The sequence below is a fragment of the Capricornis sumatraensis genome, chromosome 2 (genome assembly GCF_032405125.1).
Source record: "Capricornis sumatraensis isolate serow.1 chromosome 2, serow.2, whole genome shotgun sequence".
Taxonomy (NCBI): Eukaryota; Metazoa; Chordata; class Mammalia; order Artiodactyla; family Bovidae; genus Capricornis; species Capricornis sumatraensis.
Genome location: NC_091070.1, coordinates 37,172,273 through 37,197,253, shown reverse-complemented (window position 1 = coordinate 37,197,253; position 24,981 = coordinate 37,172,273). Strand labels below are relative to the sequence as shown.

General features: G+C 38.2%; 1 protein-coding gene across 3 annotated transcripts in view; it reads right to left on the bottom strand.

The window, feature by feature from the left end:
* Positions 1-14,548: 14,548 nt before the first annotated feature.
* DDHD1 (DDHD domain containing 1) overlaps positions 14,549-24,981 on the bottom strand; it is a 64,484-nt gene continuing 54,051 nt past the window's right edge. For 2 of the 3 annotated variants that reach the window (XM_068965469.1, XM_068965467.1), the window contains 3 exons: positions 24,280-24,532; positions 23,080-23,271; positions 14,549-15,424 (listed from right to left, as the gene is read on the bottom strand). In XM_068965469.1, the coding sequence (XP_068821570.1) occupies positions 15,243-15,424; positions 23,080-23,271; positions 24,280-24,532 (627 nt within the window). In that variant the 3' untranslated portion in view covers positions 14,549-15,242. Of the gene's footprint in view, positions 15,425-20,425; positions 20,510-23,079; positions 23,272-24,279; positions 24,533-24,981 lie in introns of all 3 variants that reach the window. The other variant, XM_068965466.1, reaches the window with a different exon arrangement.

Sequence of the window (24,981 nt, the reverse complement as noted above, 5' to 3'; positions counted from 1 at the left end):
GTTGGTCTCCCTTGTCTTTTCATACACTATAGAGTTCTCATCATAGTGGTTTTATACTATGTTTTACTCTACAGTAGGTCTAATTATCCTTCTTTCCTCTAAGAAATTACTGGTTATTCTTGTTTATTTTTCCAATATAAGTTTGAAAAATAGTTTGTCAAATAAAATCCTGCTGCATTTTTACTGAGGTTGCAATCAAATCAATAGATTACTTAGGGATATCACTACTCACTTGTTAAAGCTTACATTGAATGCTTACTATTTCTTGTCCATATCTTTTGAGTAACATCTTCCTTGTGCTTATAACAATGTTTTAAATAAAATATTTTCTTGTTCATTCTTCACAGCATCTTTGGAAACAGGCCAGGAAGATAGAAGATATGGGATTAGTCTAAGATATATGATAGAAAATCTTAGCCCAGTTTTGTATCTACTCTTTGGTAATGCCTCCCAGTAGATTTTAAGAAAATTCAAAAACCAAACAAACTTTTGTACCCACAATTAAATGTTCCTATTGCAAAAACTGAACATTATGAAAGCACAATTCTACAGGGTGTCTCTTGTGTGGTGATCTGTGGCCAAGCACTGTGGAATGCATTCCCATCATGGAGTAACAATCTCAAAAGAATTTTGAAACCAGAGTTGGCTTGAATGCTATACAAATGACACCCAGGGTCTTGGCTTACTTCCCAGATTTTCCCTTTTTGGTTTTCTAGCAAGTTTGGTCATGCCTGGGAATTTGCTGAATCTGGTGCTTGGATCAGGGACTTCCTGAATGCTACCTTGGGATCAGTGACATGTGTTTGCCCAAGGGGGTTTGGAGTAAAATTTTTAGATAAACCGCTGTTGTTAAGTAAGTTCTTTACTGAGCTTGTTCTCAGAAAACCCTGGCATGAGGGTGTGAACAGGAAGGGCAGCTTGTGAATTGTTAATGGAAGGCAAAGATCTTGTGAGAGAGTATTGTACTGTGAAGAGTATTAAGTTGCATACTGAGCACACTGGTGTTCCAGCTGGAGGGTCGTCAAGTTTTTAAATAAATATCTAATGTATTTCAGAGCTCTCTTTAATGCTATCCTTGACAAATGCCACTTGCTAAAGGTCAGCCAAGACTTGATAAACAGGTGCTTATCTGTGGTAAACTGGGCAATGCCTACCATCATCCTAGTTCAGGTAACATGGAAAGAGCTGAGAAAGCACCTACATTAGTTACTGAATTACTTAGGACACAAATATGTGTTGACATATAGCTGAGTATATTTCTGGATTACATTTTCAAAATAAGTACGGTTTTCATAATTTTGTTTTAGTCAACACTTTTCTCCTCAATGTTAGGTATAATTAAGAGCTGACTCAGGTAAAATATTTTTAAAAAGTACAGCAGTGTAATACACTTACCTAGGTAACCTCTGAGGCTTTTTACCACCACTCGCATAAATAAGAACATTCTTTAGCTGGTCCCTCTGCAACAAAAAGCTACTGTGTTCTAAACTAGAATGTTATGTGAGAATCTGAATAGCGTACAGTTTACTGAATGCTCAGCCTGTTTAGTGACATACCAAAAAGTAGGACAAAGGCTTAAAGCAAAAACGTGGGGCAAGTTTTCAGCAATGACGTTAAAGGCATATGGATGGTGAAATGTTTAATTATCAATGCAGAGACCAGGTTGCAAAATATAGCTAAAATAAAAGTATAAAGATGGGCTGTGAATGGGATAGCTGCTTGATTCAGTGATCTCATAGTTTGCTGAGCATTAAGAGTGTTGCCAGAATTGTGAAATTAGACCACTCTGAACAGAGAATGGTGATGGTGAGATGGTGGCTTATATCACTTGTCTTTTATTCCCACTGTGATGGTAATTCCTTAGATTATAAATATTAACTATTTATACATGAGAAATTAATGGAAGGTGAGGCAAAATGGGCTTCAAAAGTAAATTGTTACAGTAAATTAGGTAAAGGTCATATAAAGTTAGGAGAGCATTTTCAAATCTAAGAAAACAGCATAACACAAATATCATGATTCTCTTTATACTAACAGAGCTCGTGTCAAACAAGTCCTATGAGGAAAACATTTTACAAACATGACTGTGCTCCCAAGTCTTGAAATTTGCCTTAAGTATTCCTAAATTCTGTGGTTATAGGACTAAAGAAATCTCATATAAGTGGAAATCTGGGTCTGACAAACCTTTTAGAGAAATGTAAAATGTGAATTAAACTAAAGGGAATTCTAGTTTCTTTTGATGACATTTTTTCATTTAGGATTTATGGATTCCTGAGGGACCTCTGTACAGCTGAGAACCTGATTGCCTTTATGTAGATGTGGCATGCTAGAGAATTGTCTGAAAGATTTCAGAATGTGAATTCTGCAATAGACTTCACACCATTAAAAATGTGGTTCCAGGATAATCATGACAGATGACAAAATGGAATATTTTTCAGCCTTTCAAAACCTAGGGGAATGTGAATTAACACATTCTTGAGATTATTTTATTCCTGGGTGATAATATTTAGGTTCTTTATGTACTCAGAGGAGTATAGGTAAGATTATATCCATTGGTCAAGACATCAGCCATTCTGCTCCTAACTCTGAAGGAGACAAGGCAGGATGTGATCACCTTGATTTGTGCTTTTCATGAAATAGCCTTATTTCTATCCTGCTTGCGAGCACCGTGGTTACTTTTACCAGCAATCGAGAACGCAAGCAGGGGAGTGAGCTAAGAGTTGTGACTGAGTTACCGTCCTCAGACTTTTGCCTACGGTTAGGGAGGTGGAGTCTGGCCTGAAGCCCCACGTGGACTGCTTCCCTCACTTGCACTGGGAGAGGCTGCACGGCACAGGTTTGAGCATCATATGCTGCAGCTCCACCGTCACGTTGTAGCTGTGTGGTGGTTACCTCAATCTTTCTATGTCCTGGTTTCCTTGTAGAAAAATAAGGCCTGACAACAGTGTTTGCCTCAGGAGGGCACTGCAAACATGAGGCGAGGGATTCATCTAGAGCATCTAGAACAGTGCCAGTAAATGTTAACAGTGATTTCTATAAAAGTCACATGATTGAGGATTTAATATATCTGGCAAGCTAGTAAGCTCCCCCTCCCCATCCATGCACAGAGACATATCCTTGAATGTGAACAACGAGGAGAGAATCTCTCAGACAGGTAGTGGCAGCAAATCTTCACAACCACAGATCTAGTTGAGATTAATTTCCCAGCTTCCAGGGTCCAGCCCCAGTGGATTCAGGGAATTCGAAGTGGGGATGGAGTCGGCGAGGAAAGACTTATTTACTCAGAGATATAAAGAGAGATTAGGAAAGAATAGTGTAGTAGGAAAATTAGTGGAGAAAAGAGGCTGAATAACTTGGTTTACGTGGAGAACCAATAAACCTCTGAGACAAGGAGTTTGCACTGTCTATGTAGGCCACCGGCGCCTGCTTGAATAGTGGAGGGTGCCACGCCTTGGGCTCCCTCTCGCGAGGGTCTTAGAAGCCAGGGCAAATAAGTAGACATGGTGAGCCTCCATGCTTCAGATGGGAATTCAGCCAGAAAAGGGAGAAAAGAACGACATGGGGGAGCCAAGCATCAGTGCCAGACCCACAATTTTATTTTCAAAAGCAGCTTATATACCCCAAGTTGTACATTAAGAAATAATGGAATATGCAGAGTTATTCAGGGGCAGCAGTCCTGACCCTTTTTGAGACCAGGCTTCCCTCTTGCATACCTTCCCATATACAAAAGGTCTTAGGTGGTTTTACATCATCTTCTGGCCAGGGTGCCTGTTAACATTTTTATGGCTCTTTTCCTAGATAAATGTCTATCAACCAGAAAACTCATTTTACCTTGAAGTGTTTTTTCTTAATCTGCATCACCCTCAAAGTACTAAATAAAGTTACATTCCTGTAGAACAAAGGGCAGTGGGTTATAACAAAGAAAATACTTAACTCAAAGATCTAATGTTGCTAATACCAGGGCTACTACCTGGTTTTTCTACATACCAACTATATCTACAAATAAAAGATATGAAAACTTGGCAGCAAGTATTGGCTCAACAAATGAAACCCTTAATCAGTCCTATTCTAATGATTTTGACTCCTCAGAAGCCCCTACATTCCTAGGATGTTTTAATCTTCCTGTGCCTCTTGTGGTTGGGAGGCCGCAAACAATCACATGTGCAGCTGTAAGAGTCTGGCAGGCAGGCTAGAAAGCCATCAGAGGGGTTTTTGGATTGAAACACTCTTATTATGCCCAGGAGATTTATTATCTAAAAGCTCTAAATTAACTTTTACCAGAAAAAGGTGGTGGGGGGACAGCCCCCTGCTAATGTCAGAAGAGTAGGTGGAAAGCATAACACAGTAAAGCAGGCAGACTCTGGTTTTGGGGCAGATGCATGAGCAGATCCAGTGAGGCTCCCTTAAGGCCCGACTTGCCTTTGCCTGTCGGGCCCCTTAACCTCATGACCTTTGCCACGGTTGGACTCCTCGTGCTGGCTCCCGGCACCCAGCTTTGATGAGTCAAACTGAGTGTCCTTCAACTTGGGGTTATGACAAGGAGCCAGTTAGACAGCCTCACTGGCTGGGTCACTTTCCACTGTCACTGATTGTGGGAGCAGTCCTTCCCCTGCCTCATGCTATGGCATCCTTTCCCCACACAGGTCATCTTTAGTACTGCACACGGTCAGTCAACCATCAGAGGCAAAAGTTTTGTGTAACAACTGACACAAAACTTTGTGCGTTTATGTCCATGTACAAACTGGGGTCCTTACCCTCCAAAAATATTGTGATCCTAAAGCTGACAGCTGTTCACATGAAACTTGGAATATATTCACTTCTTTATAAACAAAACACAACAGAACATTATAATGTCTTCCACAAATGCAAATTAATTGACTAACTACAATTTCCCACGAACCCCACCTTTTCCTCCTTTGCTTGTTTTCTCTTTCTTTATGTTTCAGTTGCAGAGAGGGTAAATCATTAATTACTGCCTGGTATAGAGAGAAACTATTCGGCATCTGGAAGGAATTGGGAAAGCACTGGGAATTTTTTTTTCTAATCATGAATGCAGTGATTGCCAACTTCAAAATAAGGTTTTCAGTACATGGGAAAGAAGCAGAACACACTCTAGGGTGAGAGGACAGTGAGTGCAAAGGTAGAGAGAAGTGAACATGCACTGTTGTGTTTAGGGAACAGTATACAGCAAGAAAGAAATCTCTTTGATCCCTGTAGGAAACACCACTGAGTTACTATGGAGCACAAGTTGGGGAGTAACTGTGAACACCTAGTTAGACATTTTTGTTCTGCACAGGTAAATACAATGGTCTTTTAATAGAATAGAAAACAAAATCCAAGTTCTATTTTCAAGTTCACCCTGACATGTACTTCCTACTTATTTTTTGCTACATCCCAGAAGCTACTAATTTTGCTTTCTTTGGTTGTGGAAAAAGCAAGATCCCTTCTTCCCGAGCCTCTTGTTTCCAGGTAGGGTTTGCCTCTTCTCAAGGCTTCTTCCAGTTTAGCAATTCCCATGAATTTTGGTCAAATAATTTTCCTACTAGAAAATATACTCCATGAAAGCATGGATTTTCATATTTTTAAATTCATGGTTATTCCTAGTACTTAACACACTACCAGTCTAGATATAATTCAATAAATTTAAGACCCTACAATGTAGTGCCCTATGGAGAGTCCACTGATGCTCCCTAAAATGTGGACCATTTTAAAAGTCTTTATTGAATTTGTTACAATAATGCTTCTGCTTTATATCTTGGTTTTTTGGCTGTGAGGTTTGTGGGGTCTTAGCTCCCTGGTCAAGGATCATATCTACACCCATGGCATTGGAAGGCAAAGTCTTAACAACTGGACACCAGGGAAGTCCCTCCCTACCTTTAAGAAGCCTGTCAACAAGTGAAAAAGAGACTGGTGATCAAACCCCAAATCAAGGCAAAATGAAACCAGTGCAACAAACATATTGTTAATAGGGGATGCTAAGGACTGAATGTCTCCCCTAGTCATGTGTTGAGACCTAATCCCCAGTGTTAAAGTGTTTCAAGGTGGGTCTTTGAGAGGTGATTAGGCCATGTGGGTAGAGACTTTATGAATGGGATTAGTGAGCCCAGAGAAATCCCTTGTCCCTCTGTCATGCAAGATTGCAGTAAGATGGCAATCAATGAGGAAGTGGTCTCTCACCAGACATTGAGTCTGTGGTGCTGTGATCTTGGATTGCCCAGTCTCCAGAGTGGAGAGGAGTGTTTATTGTTTACAAGCCACCCAGTTTATGGTATTTTTTGCTATGTAGCCAAAATGGACTGTGACAGGGACTCACAAGTAGTTATTAATTTCGGAGAATTGAGGGAGGTCTTCAGAAGACAGAATTTCTATTAGGGAGGAGGAGCTTATTTTTGGTTAAATTATTATTAATTTGAACTCTTCTGGACCCAAGGAAAATAGCTTAAGTAAATTCAAGTGGAATCAGGAAAACCAGGGGTAGCATTTGCTTCAGTTCTCCACTTGCTTCTCTCCCATAGCATATGGACATAACCCATGTTGTAGGAGGGAGACGTGGAGTCTGACTACAGGTGGCTCCATGTTCACATCATGCCATGCCCACCAGACTACTGAATTGCCACAGAAGGCCTGCAATACAGGCCAGCAATTCGATATGATAGAAAGCCTCTTTTCAGTCATTTGGGGGTATGTGCCTAACTCTGGGATAATCAGCATGGCTTATGAGATGGGAAGTACAGTCTTACCTGAGACATATACCGATCACCTGGCATGGTTACGGTCAGTGCTTTGATTAAGCTGTTTTAATAATAGGGATTCAGGCGAAACAGAAAATAATTTTAACCAAGGGTGGGAAAGGTTGCAATACTTTACTAGGATTAGCCACTTAGAACCACAGAGTGTGCTGGCTTAGGGCAGTAATTCATAGAGAGATGGGGAAGAGAGGACCTTGTCGACTTACAAAAATGTATAACATGAGAGTTGCAAGTCGTTTTATTTGGGGTAAAATGAGGACTGCAGCCCAGGAGATAGCTCTAAGAAACTGCTTCAAAGAGGGAGGGGAGAAGGCCAGTATATATGTGATTTTGGTGAAGGGAGCATACATACACTCAAACATGTATTTTTCCAGAAGGTTTCTGCTAGTTTTGTGAAGCATTTGCTAGTCACAAGGAATAGGTATCACCATGAAGGATTTTAGTGTTTTCTAGATCTAAGAAGATACGAGAATTGGGCTCATAAAATTACCTCCTGAAAATATCTTTCTAAAGATCTGTCCTGCCAGTTTTTCCTGGAGCACAGAATGCTTCGTTTCTGCTCTCCACCCTGAACTCTTTCAGGGGGTGCTGAAAACCAGCAGCTGTAGCAGCACGTGATTTAATCCTTGTAGAGATAGACGACAAGTGCCCACCCCAAAGGAGGAGAAATAGGATGTTGGGTAGATCAAAACACCAAGTAACCACTACAATAACTAAAACACATGCATTCTTAGGTGAATGCTATATAGTTGCTGTGACAGAAATGCTGCTAAAGATAGAACTCAGGAAGGAGATGCAGCTTGAGCTAGGTCACAGGGAGCCTCCAAAGATAAATGGAGCCAGCAAAGGTCTTCAGTTCAAGAAATGTTGTGATCAGATCCATGCCACTGTATCATGCACCTTTCTCAGAAAATGAAATGTCTAAGCTGTCAAGACTATTTTGACCAGGCATCAAGTAGCTTTCTTTCCCCACATTTGCTTTTTCTTCAGTTTGAACACTGTCCCATCTCGATTCTATTAATATACGTAGTCCATTCATCTTGGCCCTTTTATTTCCCAATCTAAGGTTAATACCACTCGAGGGAATTACTTCTGTCTAGCACGGAAATTCCTGGATTCTTATACCTCAAACCCTATTTTTCAATCAGTCTGGCATGAACTAAAGTGTGAGGAAATGGGAAGTTAACTGGAAATGTTGTAGTGGTTGATCCCAATCTGCATGGCTTCTTGGCATTAATCTTCTATCAGTTATCACATATTCAGGTCAGCCCAAAAGCTTGAGAACTATGGTCATCTTTTGACCCTGGATTGAGAAGCTGTGAACAGATTTTACAGGATCAAAACAAACCAACTTTTCCCTCTCATGTTTGAGGGAGCCAGTGTGCCATAGTGGCTATTAACCCTCCTAGTAAGAGGTGGGGTGGTGGCCATTGTTCACCAACAGATTTTTTTTTTTTACTATATATTCCCTGACATTGTTTGTCATAAATCATTTCATGAGTAGGTAGATTTTAATATTTGCACTCTTTATGAACTTTCTGGATTACCATAAACAAAGATGAGGAAGACCATGTTCCCAAGAATGCTTAGAACAGCCTACTCTTTGAGGTTGTCTAATAGAGGGCACAATGACTTGTGCTTGGTGAATGAGATAATGAATACATCAATTCATCTAGAGAAAAAGTATAATCCAGGGGAGAGTTCTACTACTTACCTCTCACTTCCTTGAAATTATCAAAGGTGAATGCACAAGTTCCAAATGAGAAAAATCTAGACTGGAAAAATTCTAAAATGAAAGTTATGTACTTTTTGCCATCCGAACTGGCACTGCTCAGATCAAACAAGAAAAATGCTTCAGTAAAACTGAACACTGAGAAAACTAACCTGCCTTGACTACTGAAAATGAGAGGCAATGAAGAAAAGAAAATGAAAAAGCCCACCTTCTGTGAGTTGTTACTGCAGTCACTGACAGCACTGAGGGAGGGTGAACACAAGAAGAGTCACAGAAGCTGAAAGGCAACAACCTAAGAGTTCCAAGGGTCATAGTGTTACCTCCCATTGAGAAATGTGAAAGTCGCTCAGTCGGGTGTGACTCTTTGTAACTCCATGGACTATACATTCCATTGAATTCTCCAGGCCAGGATACTGGAGTGGGTAGCCATTCCCTTCTCTAGGAGATCTTCCCAATCCAGAGATCAAACCCAGGTCTCCCACATTGCAGGCAGATTCTTTACCAGCTGAGCCACCAGGGAATGCCTAGTGGCAAAAGTAAAAAAAAAAAACAAAAAAAACCAAACCCAGATTCTTGTTGGCAGAGTTTGGATTTATTATGATAGCCTTAGACCCCCAAAATGGTTATATTTTTGTTTATCACAAAGCTCACAGGGAATCAAATATTTTTGGAGATCAGAGACAGTAGTGTGGGGTGTTGTCAAGGGAAGATGAATGATGCATATAGATATTTGATGTCTTCTAGGAGAAAGGATTAAAGGTCAGGTATTAACATACTTGTTTTTTATCTTACTCCAGCAGAAGACCAGATGTAATCTCCCTAAAGAATAGCTTCCCAACATAGCCTGACAACGGTAGGATGGGAAGGAAGCAAGTTGCCCCCTGTGACACATAAATGAAAAACCATAAGGCAATGGACAATACTAAGTGCACTTCCACTTGTAATCCAACACAAAGGCCAAGGAAAAGTACATGCTAACTACCTGCCAAGAAGACTATTTTGGGGGAAAAGACACACATACCAGAAACTCATCTCCTAGTCTCCCAAAATATAATACTTGAATTTAAAAATTTCTATTAGTTAACCTACGATGGGGCAGTTTTAGAAGGGCTCTACTTGATATATCGACTTGATAAAAGGTCAATATATGCAGTTTGAAAAAGACACAAAAGCAATATTAAATATTATTTAACAGTGTGCAACTTGTTTCCCTACCAAGTTGGCATTTATCACCAGAATGTAAAAAACTATGTTTCCTGGGCATTTTTTTCCCTTAATTTTTTCATTATTTTGCTTTTTATTTTTTTCCTGGGTATTTTGAATCTGACACATGAAAGGAAGTATATCCAGCCCAGGTAAGGCACTCTTTCACAAGAGCCTGGGAACAAAGGAGACCAACTGGTGAACTCAAGCCTATAGTCCTCCATAGAGAGCTTGCAGTTCCTAAAGTATCAGCATCAGGTTACAGCTGGAGCTGGGGGAGGGGATGAGGAAGAGGCATCCTCCCCCCCCCCCCCACCTCCGCTCAGCCCAGGGGGTTGGGTAGGTGGGAGGATTCTGCCCTTTAGGGGCTCCTGATGAATTATGGGAAGGAAACAGGTGCTGACTCTTATCACTGGCTGGCCATCTGATCTTAGAGTCTCCCTTGTCAAACAAAAGGATACATCTCTGTAGGAATTAAGTGTGACAGCATTTTCCTAAGTATATTCATATAAATGCTGTGCTGAATATTAAGTTGCTTCAGTCATGTCTGACTCTGTGTGACCCTGTGGACTGTAGCCTGCCAGGCTCCTCTGTCCATGGAATTCTCCAGGCAAGAATACTGGAATGGGTTGCCATTAACTATGGTTAAGTAAGTTTGGAAAAACTTCCCTTCTCCACCCCTCAGCACCAGATTCATATTGCATTTAGTACACTGAAGCTTCTGAAGTCCTGCTGTAAAAGTTTTCTAAACCTGGCATTTCCCAAACTTATTTTCTGAACCAACATCTATTAAAGTCTGCATAACATATTTTGGAAAATGATGGTTTCTACACCCCTTCTGGCTTCAGAATTCCACTATGGTCAATGACATTTTTCTGTAGAGAGACCATAACCTCCCTCCTCTACTGCCAAGTATTTAGTCTTTCAATGTCTTTGGGCTGAACCTAGCATGCTGTCCCTCACCTTTATTTTTCAAGACCTTTATGCTATTTAAATGCTCACATCAAACTAAAACATGATTGGATAAGATGACCTCTAAAACCTGTATAAACACTGAAATTTTAAGATCCTCTGAAAATTACTGCAAATATCCAATGACGACTAAAACAGGATGCATATAATCAAGGCTGTTATCACGTCAGTACTAACATTTACTAAATGAGAGCTTCGAGATGAAATTTTATATCCTGCCATCCTGTACACTGCTCCAAGCTCAGTACTACAAATATTTCCTTGGCAACTTTCTTTCCCCTTGACTAATGAAAATGGAGACAGCGTGGGTTGCAAGGTTCTTAGACCCATCCTAGAATTAACAGAAGGAAATGGCAACCCACTCCAGTGTTCTTGCCTGGAGAATCCCAGGGACGGGGGAGCCTGGTGGGCTGCCTTCTAAGGGGTCGCACAGAGTCGGACACGACTGAAGGGACTTAGCAGAAGCAGCAGAATTAACAGAGTTAAGAGTTCAGTGGGGGTGTTTCCTGCCAAATCTGCTGTAGATACAGCAAAAGGTTTTCTATGTAGTAAGTTATTATAAAATGTCAGGAAACAGTATGTATTGCCCATACCTAGCCAACGAAGGTCTGTCTAGTCAAGGCTATGGTTTTTCCAGTGGTCATGTATGGATGTGAGAGTTGGACTGTGAAGAAGGGTGAGCGCCAAAGAATTGATGCTTTTGAAGTGTGGTGTTGGAGAAGACTCTTGAGAGTCCCTTGGACTGCAAGGAGATCCAACCAGTCCATTCTGAAGGAGATCAGCCCTGGGATTTCTTTGGAGGGAATGATGCTAAAGCTGAAACTCCAGTATTTTGGCCACCTCATTCTAAGAGTTGACTCATTGGAAAAGGCTCTGATGCTGGGAGGGATTGGAGGCAGGAGGAGAAGGGGACGACAGAGGATGAGATGGCTGGATGGCATCACTGATTTGATGGACGTGAGTCTGAGTGAACTCTGGGAGTTGGTGATGGACAGGGAGGCCTGGAGTGCTGCGATTCATGGGGTCGCAAAGAGTCAGACACGACTGAGCGACTGAACTGAACTGAGCCATAAAAATACTTAATGCTTTTTTTTTTTTGGTGGCAATCTTAATCAAACCCACACCACTGCATTGGAAGCATGGAGCCTTAACCACTGGACTGCCAGGGAAGTCCCTGCATGTGTTTCAAATTCAGAGGACCAGCAGATTGCTGGCAGAGGCCTGAGGCAGAAGTATTCAAGCAGGATGACAAGCAGAATCTGGATAAAAGAAACCTGAGAATAACCACAGAAGTCAACTATCCAACACTCAGACTTGTCTGGTCAAGTTCTAGTTCTTTCTCCAGTGAAGGACTGCTATATCCTCTTTATAGCTCTGCCTTGATCCTTCTTTAATATCATATATCTTCCTTAGCCTCATTTCCAAGCTAACAAAAGATTATTCAAACAGTTCTAAGACATGCACTCAAATTAGTTTTCTCAATTGTCCAAATGCCCTACTCACTGTGGCTGAGAAGACAGAAATATTAACCACCTAGTTAGTCAGAAAGCAACGCTATTATTTTTTCTCTACTGTAGGCGTTACAGCAAACTCTCTAGGTTTGGTCTAGTTCTACCTTAAGGGGCTCAAAATGTCATCACTGGAAGGAGTCGTGGAATTGGCTGTGACATTCCACTGATGGTTTCTTTTCCTGTTTAGTCTTTATGGGAAGGCAAAGCCAGAATAAGATCAGAATACTTCAGCCCCAATGAGGAAACAGAGAAAATGAGATGAAAGTTTACATGTCACCATCTTGAGACCTTCTAAAGAACATGTTCAGTGTGAGAATTCCCAATGGCTGACAGATGCTATCTAACAGAAGTAAAATAAAAGATTCCTAAGGCTTACTTCCGGAGTATAAATTAGTTACCAGGAAACCGAGAATATTTTGTAATAAGTGCTAATATACTGTAACACTGGATTATAACACAAGTATAATTACTGTCAAAAATAAAGTTATGAACTAACAAAACATCCTCCTTATTCTAAGTGTAAATAATTCTTGGGGGTCTAACTGGATTAACATTGTTTGAATGGTCTGACCAGTACTCAGAAGAATCATCATAGCAGGTACACAAAGTAGAGAATAAAATTTTAATGTATCAAAAACAGAACTTTTTGGCCAATTTAGTACTTGCAGGAATAAAGTTGCAAAATGTTACTCAGTAACTGACTTAGCTTCTAAATCAAGCTAGAATTACACATACTCTGTATATTACTTGAGTATATACAAGTACATTCCATGATAACATGCAGAGACATGGAAACAAGAAGAGTACTGTGAAATAAAAATTGCCATGTTTATGAAATAATGAATTGAAAACAAAACACCTGTCCAATAATCCAGAATATCTCATTTCGAAAAGGTGGTTTTGAATATTGCTCTTTTCAAGAATTCAAATAATTTCCATGTGGCTAAATTGGATTTTTTTCCCTAACATGAAAAAATGGAAGCTGATATATTCCTATAGCTATGGGAGTATACTTTTCCTTTTACTGAATATCAAATTTAAAGGTTTGATAGGTTTTCACTCCCCGCAGGTGAAAGGGGCTCTTAACATTCTAGTGGTTAAGAATGAATCCCTTAAAGCTCTGAGGCATTTGAATGTCTTAAGACCCAAAGGCTCATGTACCGTTAATGAAACAGTATATGAGATGGAAGTTAATTCTCCTGAAAACTAAATAGAACTATGAAATAAACAGGGTACGAGAATGACCTGAGTTCACAGGAATCTCTAAATTTGAAAGACATTGCTTCAGCTTTGCTAAGAGAGCATCAAAAGCCTTTTATAGCAAGAGTTTCTTAGTGAGTCACATATTTGGCCATGGAGCCTTAGGATCTTTTTAAGCACTAAGAAGTGCTTTATGCTGTGCAAATTCAATGAAAGGCCAACCAAGTAAAGCCTACAAGTAAGCCAAAGATTCTATATCCTCTAAAGAAAGAAGGTGAGATGTATAACTGACCAACTTTGCTCCTAGTTTGACAATGATTTCTGTGAAGCTAAGATAAGCAAAGACAGCACCTTAAGGAGAACCCAGTGGAAGCCTCTCAAAAGTGAGGGTTGGCTGTGGCAGAAATGGCTACTGATTCCTTCTAAGTAACTCCTCCTTTGTCCGTGAGAACCCAAAAATGTATACAACCAGTAGGGTGAAGGACTGGTTTCAGTCATTTCTCCACATTATGAATTGCAACTTCTGTTATTATTTGCAAAATAAGAGGTCATGTGTGAATTATTAGTCAATGAACAGCACATAAAAGAATATGGCCTGTCTTCAATCTGAGCTCTCCTGGTTTGCTCTGTCATCTAATTCAAGGCACTTTATATATTTTGGTGCCTTAGTGTGTTAACATGTAACATGAGAATAACACTCATTCACTTACCTCAAGGAGCTTCTACATAGACTATTGAATCGCAAAGCACTTTGAGCTCCTCAGATGAAAAGCACTGTGGAAAAAATGACAGCCAAGGGAACTCTTTCAACGCCTCAGAATCCTGAACTATTGTGTCTATGTTGCAACTACAATTCCTCAAAACACCTAAAAAAATTTGTTAGGGCACTCTGTCTCCTTTTTATATGTTAATTGTTTGGCACACAGATGCTTATATACTTAATTAAAATAGTTATACTCCCTACTCCAAAGAAGTTGACTAATTTTCCAATAAAGTTTACTAAACGTACCTATTCTGGAGTATTCTGTGTCAAGTAGAAAACAGTTTTCTACTTTGCATGTGACATAATAAAAAGTTCACTTTCTTTTTCAAAATAATTGAACTAGTGTTATTTGTGTGAAACTACAAGTTTTTAATGGAAAAAATACTGAAATTATGCCACAGTGTCTATATATTCATCTGAAGAGTACAAAGATGGAGTTCTGAGAAAAAAGGGTCTTAACACTATAGAAAATAAATGTGGTTCTTAAATTGTTCAAAGAAATTTTTAAAAAATGTAATGTTTCATACATTGACATAAAGCAATTAGTCAGAGGTAATAAACTATAAATACAGTAGTTCAAATGTTTCTCTCAGCATTAGGTTTTCTAAACAAGTTAAATTCAAAACATTTTAAACTTGTTATACTCATGTTTCAAAGAAATTGTGGAAATGGAAGTTTTCATACAAATCTAAAACAATGATACCACCTTGTGATCTTTACATAGAGTATCCTGGACCTTAATCATTTTAGATTTATAACATACTTTGGTTAATACATTAGATTCAACCCATTAATATGCCTTTATATTTGGGAGAAATTAGATTGTGATTTATAAACTTGCAGGTTACCCTAATCTTCCTCAATCCCAGGTCTTCCTTGATTCTCTGCAGGGGGTTCTGTCAGATTCATAATTAAAATGATGAGAATTATATAAACTTCTTTCGAACTGAACATTTGTTTTGCTTTTTTAAATAAAATAAAGTGCTTTCAAATTCAAATATTTCTTGCCCTAAACAAAACTGAAACATACTTAAACCTGAAACTTTCATATCTTGACACACATATTTAACAAGAAAAAAATCAGTTTTGGGCCATTAATGTCCTTCAAGGGTTCAGACTGGATCTAAACTTGGTTTCACATTATTATCGTGCTCATGTTTGTACATGAAGGTTAACAGGAAGAGGGCAACATCCAAGGATGACCAATAGGCAGTATGCGACGTGACAGCTGACCAATAGCGGCTCTCCACAAGGCCTTCTCTGAGTTCAAAGTCAATTCTGTGATCCAGTTCCACTAAAAAGAAGTCAAACAAATCAGTAAGTTTAACAGTAAGATTGTTTCTACACAGACTTACTAGATTTGGAGAATAAAAATTTACCAAACAGAAGTGACTCTCCTAATTATTATTACTATTTTTTAAAAAGTGATTTTCCGCTCTCATCTTATGGGAAGAAGACACTCAAGAGCCTCAGTAGCTCACAATTCTGTCTGGTGAACCCTCTCCTTTGTATGCTCAGGTCAGTATGGAATAATAAAGTAAGAAAACAAAAATCTCACTTGGTACCATACAGTATATTTGGAATAAAGAAACTGGCCTCAAATCCTGGCTTTCCTATTTATAACCTGTGCCTAACCTGAAAGATACAGCAAATAGTCTTCTTGCAGAATGATGGGTCAGCCTTACATGCAATAATGTCAGCAGGAGTGCAACAGTGCACTCAAAGGCTCCTTCACAGGGGAGGCTCTTTACATCAACTGGCTCAGAGAACATGTTGGAAGATAACATCTACTACAGTCCTACAGTGTTTTCTTCCCCACTATGCTGAATTCCTCAAAGGGCCACAACTTACTCTAGTATCTATCCTGTCAGCTGGGCCAAACATGCACCTAGGACATACCCGTGCTCAAGAATCCACTGGCTGGGAAAGTGAAATTGGGAGGAACAGTGGTAACCCTTGAGAGGAAGGACTTCATTTACAACAGTGCTGTCCTCAAATAGTTCAGTAAATTCAATTAAGTTTTTTTCTAAAACACACAGAAAGTCCTTGTAACATGTGAGAAAAATCACCTTATCAAATCCAAGGCTATAAGACTGTAATTGGTTTATCTAACAAATCCTTAGGAGATAAAACACTTAGACAAATGATAATTTCATCTTCAGGAATTTCTCAAAAGCTGTCAATAAGCCATACAGTATTTTGAAGGGTCTGTCTTAAAACTAAAAATCACTACCATTCAGACTCAAAATCTGCTCTTTTGTTCAGCGTGCTAGCAGGTATAAAAAGTAAAAACTGGCAAAAATTAGGGAGGTTGGAGAAAAAGTGGGGTTTTGCTTTACCCAGGAAGTTTGGAAATCACATAGAGGAAATCACATCATTTTAGAGCATGATTTCATATACCCGTTTAGCTAATGTTTAAACAATACCATTTGGTGATTCAAAAATGCATTTATAGTTATTTTTCTCAATTGTGCTTTTCTGACAAAGAATGTCCATGGATCTTATCTAAAAATTTTTATATAAGGTTTATTTACACTTAAACAGTATAAATACCCAATCAGGTTATAAAGCACTATGAAATATATTGACATAGACCTTCCACAAAACTGCTATTTTTCTCACTTAAATTATAAGCTAGTCCATAAGAAGTCAGAAATAGTTGAAATCCACATGTTGAACTGCGGGATAGGAATGTTAATCTTTTATCTTTCATATTCCATGGGACATCTGTGTTAAAATTCGTAGGTACATTCTGGCACAACAGACAAGAAGATGAAAAGAAGAAATGAATTCTCAAACACAATGAAGAGGAGTCAAGGTGAAGTCAGTTATGAAAAGGAGAAGTAAGAGGAAAAATGAAGAGATGGGAAACATACATTAAAACTGGTGAAGCCCATACCATGTTATTTCTAAGAATTCCTTTTAAAGGCCACTGTAGAATGCCTTCCTAGTCCAACAGTCTTAAACAACTGTTATTCTAAAGTTAAAGGGAGATTTTTCCTGTTACAACGAGTGTTACTCGGCTCCACTTTGATTTCATGTCCCTGAAATGTACTCTTAATGTGCTATCACTGTGCAACACCGCCTTTCATATACTACAAACTCAATGATGAATTTATTGCCCCATTATGTGTCCCTGTCCTTATCACCTAGGGGATTTTTAATAAGTGTCATTAACTAGATTGGCTTACCCTATCCCCTCCCTTTCTATTTATCTGTAGGTTGTCACCATCAAAATGGAAATTAGGTAACCAGCTTGTACTTGATGAACCTATTTTACAGTCTCATCTTCCTTAAAAGGTTTACCCCAGGCAGTCTGGTTTGCAGCTGACACCATATTTGTGTTGGTTTTACAGGTGGGTGGATGGATGGATGTAGGTGGGCCAATGCCTCATCTTTTTTCTTTATGTAGATCACAGAATTCCCAACGGTGTGAGGTCACTACATGGTAGTACTATTCTACATGTGCTGTGAGATGTGCTCTTGGCCAAAGTTGGCCCAAATCTACACGGAGCTGCCTTGGACCTGCCTTCTCACTATTATTGTATCAAGAAGGGGTGGCACTAGACAGGTTAGTATTTTCCTAGTTTCTTTCACTGAATTAGGTCAAGAAAAAGGAGAACATAAAAACACTTAATCCTTTTCTCTGGAGTGAATATTTAATATTCCTGTATCTACAAAAAGACAATTTAAGATTTCTGCAAGTTGAGGAGAGGTAAAAATGAAAAAAAAATTTGTTGGCTTTTAACAATCATCAATAATTTGCTTTCACTGTTTTAAAACATGGGTTGAAGGAAATGGCAACCCACTCCAGTATTCTTGACTGGAAAATCCCATGGACAGAGGAACCTGGTAGGCTACAGTCCATGGGGTCACAAAGAGTGGGACACGCCCGAGCGACTTCACTTTCACCTTTTACTTTCTTTTTGGGGGAGTCATGCATATGGGCACACTTCCTTCCTTATTCTCCAAGCAAATGCCTGCCATGCACCCAGGGTGAAGGCAGAGTCTCCCCAGCACTCTGCTTTCAGTAGAGTGTTCTTTTGTGCGCAGGGCTTGTCACCTGGATATGGTGTTAAAAAGTAAAGTACATGAATAGAAAGTAACCATTTTAGTATTATAATGTGTACCAACTGGACAGGTTTCTTCTATTTAAAGGGACTGTCTTAACATCCTGGAGAGAAATTTTCAAAAACTTGATGAATCTTAAAAAATTATCTTATTTATAAATAGCAATTACGATTTATAATTGCATGATTTTAGGCTTTAAGTAGATACCAAGAAAATCACTTAAAGTACTAGTAAAGGAAACTGGGTTTCCAAATGACTGATGAAAGAGTCATTTGCAACATATGCTCAGAGTTCTTGATAAATTATATCTTATTTTTCCTCTGCCTCAGAGCAACCATATATTTTATGTAGTTAGATGTTTGATAGCCAAGGAATATTTACATTTTGTGACTTATCATAGCTCCAAATATATTTAAAAACACTCTCTAAACATCCCTTATTTTAAAAAAATAGCAAAAACTCCGTAATGAGCTTTATCATTGCCATTTTCTGATCCCCAAATTTCCCAACACTAATCTACTCTGAAAGACATTCAGACACCTAACATTTGACAACAGACGGGCTATTTGGGGAAGCACAGGCTCCTAAGAATACAAAGGAACTTCTGGGGATGGCCAAATCCACTGGATCCTCTACCACCTGGTTGGAGAAACATTCCTCAGCGTATTCGGAACTACTCCCTTCTACTCATCCTTGGTCTTCTCAGAACTCACTTCTAGATCTCTACATAACCTGTGCTTCCCATCTCTGTTTTCGCTTGTGCTGTGCTGTTTCTTTTCTCTGCAATGTCTCTTCATCTCTACTTATTTAAGTACTACTTCCACAAAACCTTTTTTTTTCATTTCTCCAGGTGAAAACATTTTCTCTCTCCTTAGAATCTCTGTCATGAGGTTCATCACATTCTAACATATATTATATTATTTCTGTAGTTATCCACCTTCCCTACAAGAATATATGCCCTCTAAAATATACTTAAGTTTCCACCTAAGCATTTAACATCTTTATGGGCAGCACTGAAACTGGTTCATCTTGATGTCTCTTTTCTAGTGACTATCTACTTGCCTCATGGTAAAATTGTTGAATGAATAAAAACAGGAGAAGAAAGAATAGAAACCATATACATATTACCATCTGAAGCAAGGTGTAGTTGTGACGAGTGGTCTTAACTGCTTAGGTGGCTGGGATGGCTTTAAGGAAGTGGATAAAAGGACTACTTGAATGTAGGACAAATAGATTAATGGATTAATTATCCTTTCTCTAAATATTCAAAGTGACTATAACATGAGCAGGGACTAGAGACAGCAGTTATAAAAATCATTTCTTGAGAGGAGTTCACTGAATTAGATCATCACAAACTACTGTCACGGAGCCAAAAACCCAAATCAGCTTGTTATGCTGACACCCTGTTTTGGAAGCTATACCTAGTTAAAATATTTTTTTTGAAAGAAGAAAAAATGCATGAAAATTAGCAATTATTAACATGGAAATTACAAAATTAGATACAGTTTGAAAATACAAGGAGAAACCTGTAACTTACTTTTTTGGTTAAAGACAAAATCCATTATTTTTAAAAAAGGAAAGAGAAAGGAGATACAGAAAAAAAGGAATGAGAAGTTAAGATAAAAATAATTTTAAACTGCTAAGATAAATTTTTACTAGTACATTTTGAATCTGCTGAAAATCAGGAGACTGAAAATATCTCTTGTAGCCAATAATTTTTTTCAAAGCAAGCCTATACCTCTAAAGACCATTAAATATTTGTGTTGAAACCAGGTGTCATTTGTGGCATACTAACAGCCCTAGGGATAGTGTTATTAATATCTGAAATAACTAGGAATGATTGAACTCTTTATACTATGAAATCCTTTTATATTTAAATATATTACATGAAAAGAACACTGAAGCTCTCTGAAGGCTGGAGGGCAACAGAAAAGAAAGAAAATGGCCTAATGCTTTTCTTCTCTCTAAACAGTTCCTTCTTTGGAGAAGCATATAGGAATATGATATATTTTAGCACACTAAGTAACTAATGAATACTCGAGTTTCAGGACCACTACCATTTAAGATTAGGAAATACAGGAAGAGAATACATTTAAAATAGTCTGTTAATGGTAACATTCAAGCTGCTCTCATAGAAAAATTGATCAAGTTTTCAGTGAGCAAAAGAAATCTAAGTAGACCGTTTTCACAGCATTCTGAATGCTATTCCTGACATATACCATACCGAGGGTATTATCTTTATTCTGTATTACATTTTCCGGAAAAAGAAGTTGTGGGAGATTAAAGAACGATTCTTGAAGTCTGAAATCTGTGGGGAAAAAAAAAAACACAAGATGCTGTAAAGTGTTGGCTGATGGTTACAAATGGCCTTCAGTGATGCAGTGGCCAAAAGTTAGAACAATACTCCCAAATAAGCTGATTAAACCTAGCAAACAAAAAGAAGTACACAATTAGGTTTCTGTGAAGAGCTCTGTCATGGAAAATGTAAGCATAATTAACTTCGAAATACAATGTCATAATCTGTTAAAACTTAAACATCCCCCAAATTTATAGTTCATTTAAGTTCTAACCTAGAGGCAAAACAGTGCTAAAAGAAACAAATTCTTTTCATGATATGTTACAAACACTAGGGAATACACGAAAAGAAACAGTAAAACCACCAGAAATAAGCCTATACTTTTCAAAAGAAATGAAGAGCAGCTATATAAGATGCTTCAACTCAATGTCAGCAAAGTAGTTTCAATTGACAACACTAACTCTTCAAAGACAGAAACCCTGATTGATCACGAATTCAGTCTGTGTCCATCTTACCCTCAAAAAGCAGGAGAATCAAAGTCGGTAGCCTTAGAATGAAGGTTATCCAGAAGAACTGAGGCAATCAACGTGAGCAAGAAAAAGGAAGCCAGAATCACCTAATCACAGTGATCAAATTCCAGAAAGATTTAAGGAAGAAAGGTTTTATGATTTGCAAGATACAGCCAAAATAGCACTTATGATTTAAGAAATTTATCTAAATCAGGATTACAGAGAAGAGTATATTACTGAAGCAAGTCAAAGGTAAATCTAGAGGATTTGATTTAAAAGGCATAATTCTTCTACAGAAGTTGTCCAATGTTAAAAGTTGGACTTTTAAAATCTATATCTAGAGATGAAAACACGAAACTAAGAAATCACGTTAGCTCAGTTAGCTGAGTTTATAGTTGGTAAGTAATTTACCGTTAGAACCAACAAAGAATTTATATGCAAGAATGACAGAAAACGTATTTTGTTAAAATATTATAATGCTAATAAAACTAAGCATTTCTACCTTCACATGTCCTGGAAGAAGAAATAAGTTTCTTATTTATTATCATTATCACTTCGAAATTTCTATGTTAAATAGCAAAAACACTAAAAGACAGTTTTTTCCCTCAGATCCTATAGAATTCTGTGTCTTCCTTACCCCTTTTCTCTGGGGCTCAAATTCGACCCTGCTCTTCTTGTTCCCTTATTCACCCTAATGCTTACTAGCATCATTGCTGTGCGTTAACATTACAAGGAATTGTGGCTTTTTACCTGCGATCTTACAAAATAAAGTTAATTTTTCTTCAGAAGTTTATAGTTTTCTTTTGACCTGCATGTTACGACAAAATTTTATATTTTTACAATCTCATTTCTGTTATTAAGCAATAAATCGTAGAGCAACTCATTAAAAATATGAGTTTTGTACAAACATCAAAATTTAAAATGAATTTTCTAGGCAGTGTTCAAAAGGCTTGAAATTATAAAATTTCTAGTATTCAGAGTCAGGCATAGGATTAAGTTTAAAAAATGGAATTGGCCCAAATAGGAATGTCCAACTTAGCAATGGCTAGGATAATTCATTGTGGAGTGGGGCTGACTATGGAGAAAGATCCAGCCTCTAGGACCGTCACATCTCAACTTCCTTTTTAATTTTTTATGAATGGCAATGAATGCTGGTCATTTTAAAATTTAGAGCAGCAGATATGGTAAGAAAACAAAGCTAAGCATCTGAAATGAACTGTTTAAACATTTTTAGAGAAAGAAAATAAAATTTTCTTCTTGCTATAGTTACGGAAAGGAAGTAACCACTTTCAGAATCTACATTTCCTTATGTAAGTCAATGGAAACTAGGACTTACTAGTTTTATTTCACTGGACATTTATAAATAAACTTTAAGTTTAGACCCTCAGAAGTAAATATACACTAAGTGTTTTAGTGTTTCACAACTATTTAAGATTTTAGACCTTATAAATCCACTGGAAAAAATTAAATAAAGCATCATTCTATTGCTAAGTCCAGTATAATTATCCATTCTTTCATTCATTTCTTGAGTATCTATTTTACACAAGGTAGTAGGGACAGGATGGGAAGCCATAGAGTGGATCCAATACAATTAAAGTTTTGAAGGCTTTATAATTAAGTTGATGAAGGGAGCTATGGGATTAGTACCAGGATGGTTTTGGCAGAGCATTTTAAAAACGGTATCAAGAGTAGATACAGCATAGATCTGTAGCAACTAAATGAATTTTTAAACCTGAGAAGACCATGTTTAAAAACAAAAACCAAAAAACTACTTTATAAAAATCAGGGAGTGCTTACCACAAAGAGATTTGTTTTATGCTTGATGTGCAAGATCTCTGTGTGACAAGGCACTTATTAATGTTCTTAACTTAATTCACCCGTGCAGAGAGTAAAACTGCATTTACCTGCAAATTATTCCTGAAAATGTAAGTAGAGGAAAAGCATTTTTTTCTTTAAAAGCTAGGGCATACTTTAGATTAGAGTGGACTGCTAGTGTTAGTATCTTAATGCTTTGTCTTCCTCCAGTTTTAAAAAGGACACAGTATAAACCTGCAAAGAAGAGTATGAACTAACATGCAGAGTCAAGAAAGCCAGAAGTGCTGTGTGGGAGGGTCTGCGTTGCTACGGTGGTCATGGGTGGCGAGGCAACTGGCTTCTTCTCGTCTTCTATGGAGTCCCTTGATGTCTCAGATGGCTGTGATGCAGATGAACGTCCAAATCTTGAGAACAACATTCCTCCAAGTCCCTTTCCAATGCTTGCAGCCCCTGCATTTCACAAAACAGGCCAGTCATTCTGCTGAATTACACCACATACCAGGCTAAAGAGCACCACCCGTAATTACAGTCAGTTGGCAGAGAGACTAAGCCCTAGTCATGTTTTTCCAGGGTGGGAACACAAAAAAACTGCAATTTATATTGTAGGTTTCTAAATAAAAATGGTGTTGAACAGAAGGAGAGTTGTACAAACTGCAGGAATACAGCTTACAAAGAAAAAAAGATTCTATTTTATTCAAGTGATCTTTGTTTTTTAAAGTATTTTATAACATTAAAAATGTTAATAAAAAGAACCACGCCATTCACATGGGCATATATTTACTATTGGTATGCCTACTCCTGAAGTGAAGTGGATCTGTTATAAAAAGCTGTGAATAAACAATCCCTATGATGAATATCAATGAATCCAGCAGATAGAGCCTGTTTACAGTGCCATCTTGTGGCATTTTATATTAAGGCAACTTGTAACCAAAAGCAAAGGACAAATTAAGTGGCACACAACTGAGCTCCAGCGCCACACCAAACACCGTGGGTGGAACTGGAGACCATGCAAAGAGAAATTCAATATCCTTGTTGCTCTCAAGAAGGACACGATTTGAGAGACTTTTAGGACACAGATCAGAGAACGGATTGGCAAGGACACCCTTAGTACTCAAGCACCCCCTCATTTCACAAATGAGGGAGATGAAAATTAAAAACTATGTGACTTCTCCAGATTTCACAGCAAGTGATGGGGCCAAGGTTAAAATGAGGGACTTGATGTCTCCACCTTTTTTTTGTGTGTGTGCATCAAGCTATCTTATATTCTCTAACTACAGAATCTGATCTAACTAGAGAATTTAGGGCTTTTGCCTTCAAATATAAGAAGTGAGAGTAGTTAACTCTAAACATTAACTCTCAGATGTTTTGTAATACATAGAGTATTTCCAGGTACCTAAAATTTAATGACTATATAAAATTGCTTAAGTTCATTGATGAGGAATACCAAAGAGAAATTACCTAATATGCTTGCTTTGCCTATATTTGTTATAGATTCCCCATAGTGTCGGCGAGACAAGACTGGCGAAGTCACAGGGCTTGGCATTGTTGAGATGCCTTCATTCTCTGAAATTGAGGTAGGATCTTTTGCTGGGTGGAGAAAGCTTGGCTTCATATACTCATAAGGTAGAGGATTGGATGTATTATACCAGTGGATCTGCACAGGTGAAATGTTGCTGTAGTGTTTCAGTATTAACGGTTCTAATCTATAAGCCTTGATGTAAAAAAATTCAAAGAAACAAAACATTAAGGCACAATGCTTAGGTTTTAGTAAACTGTTCATTCTGATTCTACTGTGTGCTCAGAGGACCTTAGGAAATGATTAAAAACCTGACATTCCTAACATGTATTCCTATTTCTTCACTGTTAATAATATGTAGTTTGTCTAATTATATATCCTTAATGATGAGACTACAAAAAAAATTCGAGTTAAGTCTAGGCTAATAGTACCCTTTAATTAGTTTTTCAGTAATATTAGTTGCTCAGTCGTGTCTTGACTCTTTGCGACCCCACGGGCTGTAGCCTGCAAGTCTCCTCTCTCCATGGGATTCTCCAAGCAAGAATACTGGGAGTGGGTTGTCACTCCCTTCTCCAGAGGATCTTCCCAGGGATTGAACCCCAGTCTCCTGCCTGAGGGCAGGAGCTACAAGGGAAGACCTTGTA